General features: G+C 39.5%; 1 protein-coding gene across 1 annotated transcript in view; it reads right to left on the bottom strand.

Moving 5' to 3' along the window:
- The window catches only part of LOC124798944 (uncharacterized oxidoreductase YjmC-like), a 218,943-nt gene that overhangs the window by 144,399 nt on the left and 61,772 nt on the right, over positions 1-12,772 (bottom strand). Inside the window, exons 3-6 of the mRNA XM_047262478.1 lie at positions 9,288-9,349; positions 9,153-9,206; positions 8,600-8,698; positions 6,291-6,486 (exon numbers count right to left, since the gene is read on the bottom strand). Coding sequence (XP_047118434.1) covers positions 6,291-6,486; positions 8,600-8,698; positions 9,153-9,206; positions 9,288-9,349 — 411 coding nt within the window. The remainder of the gene's footprint in view (positions 1-6,290; positions 6,487-8,599; positions 8,699-9,152; positions 9,207-9,287; positions 9,350-12,772) is intronic.

Below are 12,772 nucleotides of genomic sequence, written 5' to 3'. Positions count from 1 at the left end.
GACTTAAGTGTCAGGAAGTCGTTTCTGAAAGTATTTGTATGGAGTGTAGCCATGTATGGAAGTGAAACATGGACGATAACCAGTTTGGACAGGAAGAGAATAGAAGCTTTCGAAATGTGGTGCTACAGAAGAATGCTTAAGATAAGGTGGGTAGATCACGTAACAAATGAGGAGGTATTGAATAGGATTGGGGAGAAGAGAAGTTTGTGGCAAAACTTGACTAGAAGAAGGGATCGGTTGGTAGGACATGTTTTGAGGCATCAAGGGATCACAAATTTAGCATTGGAGGGCAGCGTGGAGGGTAAAAATCGTAGAGGGAGACCAAGAGATCAATACACTAAGCAGATTCAGAAGGATGTAGGTTGCAGTAGGTACTGGGAGATGAAGAAGCTTGCACAGGATAGAGTACCATGGAGAGCTGCATCAAACCAGTCTCAGGACTGAAGACCACAACAACAACAACAACATACTCCTTCCACCTTTCTGCTTTCCCTTCTATGCTTAGAACTGGGTTTCCATCTGAGCTCTTGATATTCATACAAGTGGTTCTCTTTTCTCCAAAGTTCTCTTTAATTTTCCTGTAGGCAGTATCTATCTTACCCCTTGTGAGATAAGCTTCTACGTCCTTACATTTGTCCTCTAGCCAGCCCTGCTTAGCCATTTTGCACTGCCTGTCGATCTCATTTTTGAGACATTTGTATTCCTTTATGCCTGCTTCACTTACTGCATTTTTGTATTTTCTCCTTTCATCAATTAAATTCAGCATCTCTTCTGTTAACCAAGGATTCCTACTAGCCCTCGTCTATTTTACCTACTTGATCCACTGCTGCCTTCACTATTTCATTCCTCAAAGTTACCCATTCTTCTTCTACTGTATTTCTTTCCCCCATTCCTGTCAATTGTTCCCTTATGCTCTCCCTGAAACTCTGTACAACCTCTGATTCTTTCAGTTTATTCAGGTCCCATCTCCTTAAATTCCCACCTTTTTGCAGTTTTTTTCAGTTTTAATCTACAGTTCATAACCAATAGATTGTGGTCAGAGTCCACATCTGCCCCTGGAAATGTCTTACAATTTAAAACCTGGTTCCTAAATCTTTGTCTTACCATTATATAATCTATCTGAAACCTTTTAGTATCTCCAGGGTTCTTCCATGTGTTAGCTTTGGTTAAGTTATGCTCTGTGCAAAATTCTACCAGGCGGCTTCCTCTTTCATTTCTTAGCCCCAATCCATATTCACCTACTACATTTCCATCTCTTCCTTTTCCTACTGTCGAATTCCAGTCACCCATGACTATTAAATTTTCGTCTCCCTTCACTGCCTGAATAATTTCTTTTATCTCATCATACATTTCATCAATTACTTCATCATCTGCAGAGCTAGTTGGCATATAAACTTGTACTACTGTAGTAGGCGTGGGCTTCATGTCCGTCTTGGCCACAATAATGCGATCACTATGCTGTTCATAGTAGCTTACCCGCACTCCTATTTTTTTAGTCATTATTAAACCTACTCCTGCATTACGCCTATTTGATTTTGTATTTATAACCCTGTATTCACCTGACCAAAAGTCTTGCTCCTCCTGCCACCGAACTTCATTAATTCCCACTATATCTAACTTTAACCTATCCATTTCCCTTTTTAAATTTTCTAACCTACCTGCCCAATTAAGGGATCTGACATTCCACGCTTCGATCCATAGAACACCAGTTTTCTTTCTCCTGATAACGACATCCTCTTGAGTAGTCCCCGCCTGGAGATCCAAATGGGGGACTATTTTACCTCCGGAATATTTTAGCCAAGAGGACGCCATCATCATTTAATCATACAGTAAATCTGCATGCCCTCGGGGAAAAACTACGGCTGTAGTTTCCCCTTGCTTTCAGCTGTACCACAACAGCAAGGCTGTTTTGGTTAGTGTTACAGGGCCAGATCAGTCAATCATCCAGACTGTTGCACCTGCAACTACTGAAAAGGCTGCTGCCCCTCTTCAGGAACGACAAGTTTGTCTGGCCTCTCAACAGATACCCCTCCATTGTGCTTGCACCTATGGTACGGCTATCTGTATCATTGAGGTACGCAAGCCTCCCCACCAACGGCAAGGTCCATGGTTCATGGGGGGAGGGTGGGGGGGGGGGGGGGACAGCCAATAATTTGGAGGTTTCAATCCAGTCCCCTACATGTGAAACGAATCATTCTAGCACTACCATAGACCAAATAATAATAAGTTCCAAAACAAAATATTAATCAGTTGTAATTAAAGCTGGACTGGCAGACCATCATGCACAGGCTATAAGCTTTTGTGTAAACACTAATCCAGCCTATAATTACATGAGGAAGACTACACACATGGGCAGAACTTTCAGTAATACTGCAGTAAAAACATTCCAGAATTATCTCCAACAAGAATCATGGGAGATAGTGTATAATACAGAAAATATTTCTGATAAGTTTCAGACATTCATGAATATTTTTAAATATTATTTTGATCTTGCTTTTCCATTGAAAGCCAAAACAATGCATACCACTAAAAGCAACAAGTGGATTACTAGTGGTATAAGGAAATCTTGTGCTAGAAAATGGTACCTTAACAATATTGCAAGAAGCTGCAACACAACTCAGGAGTTTGATAGTAACCCACAGGAAGAAGCTAATATGTTTAATGACTATTTTCTAAATGTAACAGAGAAACTACTACAACAGACTTCTAATAGAAAACAGCATACAGAAACAGGGAAAAAAGTCTCAAGCAGATCAATGTTTCTGTACCCAACAAATGTAGAAGAAGTACAGGTTACAATAAAAAGTCTCAAAACAAAACACTCTTCAGGTGTAAATGATATACCTGATTTCATTATAAAGAAGTGTGGGGACTTGATTACTGAGTCCTTAACCCACCCATGTAACCTATCTTTTGCTACAGGAACTTTTCCTTCATGTTTGAAAATAGAAAAAGTAAACCCATTATACAAGAAAGGAAACAAAGATGATATTTCCAACTACAGACCACTGGCACTTCTGTCTGTTTTCTCAAAAATATTAGAAAGGCTTTTCAATAAGAGGCTAATAGACTTCTTAGCGGTAAATGGCATTCTGTCAGAATCTCAACACGGATTTAGAGCAAAAAGCTCAACCGAATTTGCAGTTCACTCCTTTCTATTAGAGGCACTGATAGCATTAGACAACAAAAAACTTACCATGGGCATATTTTTAGATTTGTGAAAGGCATTTGACACCATAAATCATGACAAATTGCTAAACAAGCTAGAAAATCTTGGCATTAGGGGAACAGCTAACAACTGGCTCAGCTCTTATCTTAAAAACAGGGAACAATATGTGGAAATAGATCAAGAAAGGGCAATGTCATTAGGAAATATAATTCCAAGCTACTGACTGTTAAATATGTAGTGCCACAAGGATCAGTAATGGGTCCTGTTCTGTTGTTACTCTATGTAAATGACCTAAACATAAGCAATGACAGCAGTAAAATATTTCAATTTGCTGATGATAAGAGTGTTCTAATTACAGGAAACTCAGAAGAAGCTCTTGTAAAACACATAAAAGAAGCCACTGACAGGCTAACATGTTACTTTGATGACAATGACTTAATAATAAACACTGAAAAAACTGTAGCTATGGATATACACAGAGCACAAACAAAAAATCTGATATCACCCAATCGAGAGCTATATGGACAGACAATTGCCAAAACAGCCTGTACCAAATTTCTTGGACTTCATCTACAAGACAACTTGAAATGGAAAGCACATATTGAGCAAATGGACAAAAAATAAAGTACTTCTTGTTTTGTGCTGCGTACATTAAAAAACTGTACCAGCTACAACACCCTTCAGTGTGTATATTATGCAGTTTTACACTCTCACCTCCGATATGGGATTATGTTCTGGGGAAATTCTGAAGATGCCATCAAAACATTCAAAATTCAAAAAAAAATTATAGGAATAATGGAAGGGGTAGATAATCGCAAATCATGTAGACCATTGTTTCAAAAAAGAATGACCTGCCTCTTCCTTGCATATATATACTTGAAAATATAATATATTTAAAGCAAAACTTAAATACAAAACGACCACTCATCACTCAAAATCATACAATACACAGCTATGATACAAGACAAAAATTGGATGTACATGTTCAAAGCACCAACACAAAGTTATTTCAAAACAGCCTTATCCATCCTAGTATCAAACTATACAATGCCTTACCAGATACCATTAAACACATACAAAACATTGGTCACTTCAAATCTAAACTGAAGTTGTACTTGGTTGATCACTGCTTTTACACAGTAAATGAATACCTACAAAACTAAATTTTTGTGTGTTTACCCATTCATTCAGAAGAATATTTGTATTTTATCTCTCTGTATATAGCATAACAACATTTATTTAAGTATTCATCATTAATTGATATATTAATGTGTGTTATTATGTACAAAGGTATATTATATGTAAAACTGTTAATATTAACAAAAAAAATCCAAATATCTCTTGCACAATATGCAGCTGTAGATGAAAATGCACTAACAAATCAAATCAAAATCAAAATCATTCTTCCTTACCACTGTCTCCTTCTCTGTCGCTTTCACCGTCTGTCTGTCCCACTGATATTGTCTTTGTCCCATTCTTTTTCTCTCTCACTGCCACTGTCTCTTTCTTTCTCACTTACAATATGCTGTCTTTCTCTCCAGCTGCCACTGTCTCCTCTCCACACACATCGTCGAGGATTGTTTGCTGAGAGTGTCAATCCCTAAACCAGGAAACTTTAACACATGGGCGTAGGAGATGGCGAAAACAGGCAAATATTTTTGTGTTAAGGTTTGCTGGTCAAAGGGAGGGCGGGGGAGCTCGGAGCTCAGTGTCCAGAACTCCCAAGCCTATGCATTATTTCCACTCATCTCTCTTTTTCATTTCCACTGTCTCCTCTCTCTTTTGCTCCCACTGCTACTATCAACATCAGTTAATCTTTCTCTTTTACTGGAACAGTCTCTCACTGACCATCACTGTCCCCTGTCTCCTTCTTTCCCACTGGCAATACTCTGCTCTCTCTGTCTATCTGCCACTCTCTTTCAATGCAAGAAAGAGTAAATATGTTTGCATGCCAAAATTTTTTGTGAGGAAGGTAGAATGAGGATTAAGACAGCTGCCCCACTTTTCTGTAGGAGTCTTTTAGAGAGGAGCATATTCACCTTGTTGTGCTCTGACAGAAACATTTTTCGGAGGGTTCCTTTCATTTCCCTGTTACAGCAGAGTGTGCTGCTTATATAAAATGAATTCTATGGGACACTAAAGTTTTGACAGTTTATTTATGTATCTCAACACATTTACCTACTTTGACACATACAAGCAACAAATAAGTGTGTATAACATAATATTAGCGCAAAATTTTCTCTCATCCAGTGAAATTCACTTTATTTTTAGTCTACACCTACAGTATACCAACAAATATGACGTTTGATATGCAGGTACAAAAACGTTTGTATGACAAAGTAATCTTTGTAAGGTGCTTACACCATCAGGCAGCACTATCAAATAATTTCCAGTTGAGTACAGCCGGTATATGTAGAACATACTGATTATACAGACAGCACACTATAAAATTTTATTAGTAACAAAATGGTAATTAAAAACATTGTTGGGAATGTCAGAACTATTTGATGAACTGAGAATCCTTATTATGTGTTCACTAGATCAGTTGAAACTACATTTATACCTCAGATTGGATGTTATTTGCACTCATATTGTAACTTTGAATCTCTGGATACCAGCTACAGATAATGATATCAAAAAAAGCTTCAAGTCCTCTGAGAACATCATCTTAATTACATACAGTAAAAATTTTGACAATTTGCCATTAATAGAAATTATAGATGTGGAAATCCCCACAGTCAGTAGTTCTGGTTTTCTCAGGAACCACCCATGAACCAATGGCACTTTTATAACCTGCCTAAGGCCCACCCTAGACCACATATAATTCAAAAGAACCATCAATCTGTTCAATTTTCCTTGGCTGAGGAAGCATGTAATGTGTGAATTTTGACTCTGTATTGTAAGATATCTACAGTATACTTGTTCTTCAATAGGTATACAGATGGTCACTAGGACAGGGACTATCCAAAACACTTGACCCCTTATCTCTGTGATCTATACAACCTGAGACGTGACCCCCTGCAAACTCAAATTTTCGTGAGCAGCTCTTTAGGGCATATAGGTACTGTGCACTGTTGTGCATGGACTGATAAGAAAACATTTGTAGAATAGCAGCACTTACCACTAAGTATTCCAGAAAATACTTCGACAAGAATACCCAAGCAATAGCCTTTATATCCAGAATGCGTTTCTGAACCCCCAAGGGGCATGAGAAGGCCAGTTTTGAAGGCCACCTCAGCATCTGTTGTTGGTGCACCATCGGGACCCAGAGCCCAGCCGGATGGAATAGGTGCTTTTTTACGCCGCTGGAATTCAATCTGAAAAGCAAAACAATGCTTTGAGAAGTTGTTATATACGTGTACAAATGTGTGTGTGTGTGTGTGTGTGTGTGAGAGAGAGAGAGAGAGAGAGAGAGGAGAGAGAGAGAGAGAGAGAGGGGGAGGGAAAGTGAGTGAGAGAGAGAGAGAGAGAGAGAGAGAGAGAGAGAGAGGAGAGTGAGAGAGAGAGAGAGAGAGAGAGAGAGAGAGAGAGAGAGAGAGAGAGAGTGAGAGAGAGAGAGAGAGAGAGAGTGAGAGAGAGAGAGAGAGAGAGATAGAGAGAGAGAGAGAGAGAGAGAGTTTTAATCTAACATGACAGGGGTGCCAGACAGTCGAGTAGTACTCAGAATGTTTCACACCACTTTTCTATATGTGGCCTGTTTTAGAGATGAGCTACACTTTCATACAATTCCCCCAATAAACCACAGTTGCCCATCTGTCTTCCCTACTGCCATCCTTACGTGCTCATTCCACTTCACATCAGTTTGTATCTCATGCCAAGAAATTTAATCCATGTAACTGGGTCAAGCAGTACATTGCTAATATTGTATTCAAACATAAATGGATTGTTTTTTAAACTCACCTGCATTAACTGACATTTTTCTACATTTAGAGGAAACTGCCATTCACCATACCAACTAGAGATTCTATCTAGGTCATCTTGTATCTACCTACTGTCACTCAATGGCAACACCTTGACACGTACCACAGCATCATATGAAAACAGTAGCATATAGCTGCTCACTCGGTTCATCAAATCATTTACGTATATATAGAACTAACAACACATTTCCCTGGGGCATCGCCTGATGAACACCTGCCACTGAGGACAATGTACTAGGCTTGATTACTTAAGAAGTCAAGGTCCTTGAGCCTCTCGCATATCTGGGAACCTAATATACACTTGGCCCTTTGTTAACAGCCAGCAGTGCGGCATCCTGTTTAATACTTTCCAGATACCTAGGAATATGGAAACTACCTGTTGTCCTCCATCACTGGTTCACAGGATATTATGTGAGGAAAGGGCAAGCTGAGCTTAACACAAGTCAAGCTTTCTAAACTCATGCTAATTTGTGGGCAGAAGTTTTTTCATCCCGTGGAAGTCTATTATATTTGAACTCAAAATTTGTTCAAAAATTCTGCAGGAAACTGATGTTAATTATCAGCAACAAAAAACAATGAGGAGTAAATGTGTGCTGGTGTATAGCTTTGCCATCACACTTGATTGGCACTAGGAAATGTTGTGTAGCAGGTGCCTAACTAGGTGGGTCTATGACAAGAGAAGACCAAGACATGCCCCCAGGCTTTGCACCAATAATGTGCCCTGGACAGCATGGATATAGGCTGCTGCTGACAACCAAGCTGTCTCAATCACTCAATCTCTCTCTCTCTCTCTCTCTCTCTCTCTCTCTCAGTACCTCAGTATGTCACATTGGGACTCAGTTCGCATTGCACCTCAATATGTCACATTGTGCTCAAGTTTTCCACAGTGATAGTCATTGCCACACTCTGAGGGAATATTAGTCATTGAATATAGTTGCAATATGGACATAGACATTGATTGCTGTTAATCACAGAACTTCAGATTGGACATCCTTGAAGTTAAGTACTCAATTGGTTTCTGTAATAAACTGTATTTTAACCACATGTGCATTTAATGTTGTAGTGAGAGGAAACTGCCCACCCACCTCTCATACCTCCCTCTCCTCATCCAGCCACAAAACAGCACAGGAGGGCACAGCTACAACAAAATATACTGAACAGTGAGAAATAATTCCACAAAGAGGAATCTACTTTACACAATATTCTTACAGTTCACTTATGATTAATAAATGTTTTATTTATTTTAGGTTCAGTGCCCCAGAAGGGAGTTTCATAGGACAACAAGGAGTGGAAATATGCAACATAAACCAAAACCAAATAAACTTTAACACTGAAATTGATTATTAAGAATTTTATTATTGCTTGTAACACATACACAGTTCCTGTTTACCATTTGCTTAACTGTTTCTGTTTCAAACAAAGTGGAAGAAATGTGTCATAATCGACTAACCAACAATTTAACATCACTCAGTTTCTTTGTTAACTTGTGATTGAAACAGAAGTGCTTTACCTTTCCCACAGCGACAGCAGTTGTGGCCATATCAATAATGATACTATCCCCTCCAGTTCCTGGAGCTGCCAGTGACAATGGATTTGTACCCAGGGCTGCCTGTAAATATGTAATGTGTTTGGTAAATATTTATAACATAGTTATACAATACTTCTACTTTTTTGCGTTATTGTAGGATGATAAATTATAAAAAAGAAATCACAGTTAAAAAATAACTGCCATGTCAATGAATATCTCAAGAACGCAATACAAACAGCCAGCCAGAATGCAGCAATAACTTTAGATATTTGTTTTGTGCTTTACAGGTGTACCAAGACTTTATTTGTAACACTCACATGAATTCTCTACCTCAATGATTTCTGTGAATGCTACATGGCAGTGAACTACTGTAAAGCATCCTTGGGAAGTAATAGCCACAGGTTTGCAAATATTCTTCTCATTGTGAATATTTCCTATATGATTTTTACTATTTACAATGATGAATACACAAAATACAGAAAAATTATCTGGGTAACTCATAAATCTCAAGAGATAAAGAACAGATATGCCCTACCTGCTTTGCACGAGTTGGCGTCATCAGTGGTGATGTGTTTGTAAAAGTCATACCCTGAAATGATGGAAATGACTAGCAAGTGATAAGATTCCCTTAATTACTGCTAGAGTACAAACTAAATAAAATATAACTCACCAGCATTCCTTCCTGTAGTGCTTGTTCAGCATAAAAAGCAGCTATTCCATAGTGATTAGAACCTGGGAAAAAATCCAAAATGACTACTCATTCTGTTTTAGGAATGATGCCAATCTCTATGTTTTAAGTATACAGGCTTTGATAGAATAATGAGACCCATTATATTTCACTTTTGTACATACATCAATACACTATTATGGACATTTTATTATGAAAGAGGAGAAGAAATGAGTAAATATAAATCAGGCGTTTAAGGCCATATATAACAGTGTATGAAAATGTAACTATAGTCAGTATGTGGGGACACCAGCATGAGTAATACCTCTGATCAGAGAATACACCAAGTGGAGCACAATATCTGGTGGGATTCCAAAGAAACCAGTTCGATTCAGAATCTTATACTGCAAGGACATCTTGTATGTTGAATTGTAAGCAATAAAGCAGTATCATAACACCAACGTGTTGTCTCTGTTGTTGGTATAACCTCTGTGCCAAATAGGGAAAGCTAGTATACAGGTAACCTGCAACAATCATGTAACACAATGGGGAGACATTTTGTTCTGTATACACAGTAGCAATGCAGCCATCCTGCACTGATGGCACCACATCATCAGTCCATAAAGACCTCAAGGACTAGCAGCAGTGATGTGCATCAACAGCGCAATAACTGTCAGCCAGTGCTCAGACATTAACTAAATACAGCCATAGGTGTTGCTTCTCAAAACAACACATGCTTCAGCACATCGCAATAGTGGGTTCCATTCAACAGTCTGCTATTGGACTTTGTACAAGATTTGACACTAAGTGCATCAGTTCATGATTCAGCAGGACGAGTGGACTAAATATGAACAATAACATGATTCCTGTGTCAATTGCATCAGCCGCTTCATGGACGCTATTAGGAATTACGACCACCAAGTATGGTGGAGTGCAACAGACCGTAACTACCTAGGCGTGATAATTGGATCCACAGCCGCACTGTGGGTGATCCAGAATACTTCATCAGTTACACCGTTTTACGAGACAGCATCAGTGCTACCTCAACTAGATCATACTAAAGTTCACAGACTCGGCACACAACCCAAGCTCCCAACATTATGGACAGAACAGTCAGCACTTTGGTCTGTGACAGCAGAATGTGTGTAGACTTCATTGAGGATTTTGGATGATAACTCTAGATTTGTGACATTAATTTGCCACTAAGCAGAGCATGGTGACACTTTCAGTGATGTCACTTGTGTGTTGCCTGACTGTAATAAATATTAAATGGCAAAATTGGCCTTTCACCAATGCTTGTTACACACCCAGAACAACAATTGAAAATGGTAGTCTACGATGAACAATTCACCAACAATATGTGGTCCAAGCTGTAGTGCTGACTACAGATACTACTCAATGTGATCTCATGCCAGTCACTTCATTGTGGACCCTATAGATTGTCAAGCTTCTGTTGTAACTACAACTTGCCATGACTGCTCATGAGGCAGAGACATTAAAAAAGAAGCTATGCATGGCAGACAGAATGTTCTCTGTGCTACAGCATCAATGCTATGGACAATAACATGGCATGCAGCACTGAATCTGAGTTGAACACCCCATGTACCAATCCACTCTGACCCATGTTGAAAGCACATGATGGCGATGTCACCATCCCCAATCAGGACACCAGCCTGCACAGCAGACACACACAACCAGCCTCCTAGCCGGCAGTGTTGCATCAAGTACTGCCACAGCCTCAAGATCACAGAATTGCTGGTATCACGTCTATTTTGGTGGTGCCACACTTAATGGCTGGCCTCCCTGTGGCTACTGTAACTACAGACTCAGGTCACAAAAGGTGCATTGGCAAACACGGACTTGTCAAGCCACCAATGCTCACAATGTGTTGGCTTAACATCTTCTGCATCATTCCCGCCATTTGGTGGAAGGCTTTCTATATTTGATCGAAGCATGCGTAAATGCTTCCTGTTCAGTATGTAGTCTGACATCTGTATAGTACTGAACAATACAAATGCAACAAGATCTGGCACAACATCCCTACAATTCTGGACTCCAAATTGACTTGCATATGACCACTCACAGAAACACTAACTAAAGCTCAGATCAACAGTTTCTATGGACCTTCTTTATTACCATAATGAGTGAACCAGTGGTCGGAATCACCTTTCTATGGCACTTTCGCCTTTCAGCGGATTTAGAAAATGCTACACTACTGCATCCTGACACCAGATGACTCATCCTGTGGCTCTCTGTCCTCAAGCTACCTCATCCATCAGAAATTACCACATGCCCCAGTGGGCATCAGCATGATGATGACACATACTCCCATGCACTAAAGGAGTGAATTATTATGATAGAGAACCTAATGATGACACAGCAGCTGCTTCAGGACACTCAAAGTATTGGATGTGCTCTGTGCCGACAAAGCAGTACTTCATCAATACATACATGAAGTGTCTGTTGCATTTGGGGATATTGATGAGTAATGTGAGAGCCTTTTGCTCATACATTGCACAGCTGAGGTTGGTATTACCTCAGACATGCCCACCTTGACTGACTGCATCTCAGCTCCACTATGATCCACAGCTACACAGTTAATGACCCCAAGCACGCCTCATTGAACACAGGTCAATACAGCACACTCTGCCTCATCTCTCAGCACATGGAATGAGTGTACCATCCCCCCCCAACCAGGTGCAAGTGAAATTTTAACAGTACAGTACACAATCGATAATGGTACAGTGCACCGAATTCTCATGATACTCCATCTGCCAGAAAGCACACTAGCTGGCACCAGTACACTGATGGGCCACACCAAAGCAGTGGTCAGTGAATTATTACAATCAGGGATAATCCTTCAGACAGCCCATAGGCTTCCCAGAGGAAATTTACACTGAAGGACAATGGTTCCATGAGACTCTACAGTGATCACAGAGCTCTCATTGCTTGAATGATACATGACAGTTATCCATTTCCAAATATTCAAGACTCTACACACTCTCTAGTGGACACCTCTATTTTCAGCATCATTAATTGCAGAAAAGCTTATCTCCAAATACCTACATGCTCAGATGACATCTCTCAGATCCCAATAATCACACTATTCAAAATTTTTGAGTCCCTATTTGTGCCTTACAGACTAAAGAACACAGCGCAAACTTGACAGCAGTTTACTAACAGAGTCTTCAAATTTTACTTTTGTTTTGCATACTTGGATGATATACTAATATTTTCTGTCAGTCCGTATGATCATGAATGGCATCTTGAACTAGTTCTCATTGCCCTACAGGACACATGTGATCATAAACGAGGATAAATGACAACTGAGGAAAGCCAAAGTGACCTTTCCTGGACAAGTACTAAATGCCACAGGCATCAAACCCCTCTCAGAACAAACAGAACTCATTAAGCAATTACCACCTCCACAACATTGCCATGACCTACAATGCTTTCTAAGCATTTTAAATTTTTATCAGTATCTGATG

The sequence above is a fragment of the Schistocerca piceifrons genome, chromosome 5, assembly GCF_021461385.2.
Source record: "Schistocerca piceifrons isolate TAMUIC-IGC-003096 chromosome 5, iqSchPice1.1, whole genome shotgun sequence".
Lineage (NCBI taxonomy): Eukaryota > Metazoa > Arthropoda > Insecta > Orthoptera > Acrididae > Schistocerca > Schistocerca piceifrons.
This window is presented reverse-complemented; position numbering and strand designations above follow the sequence as displayed.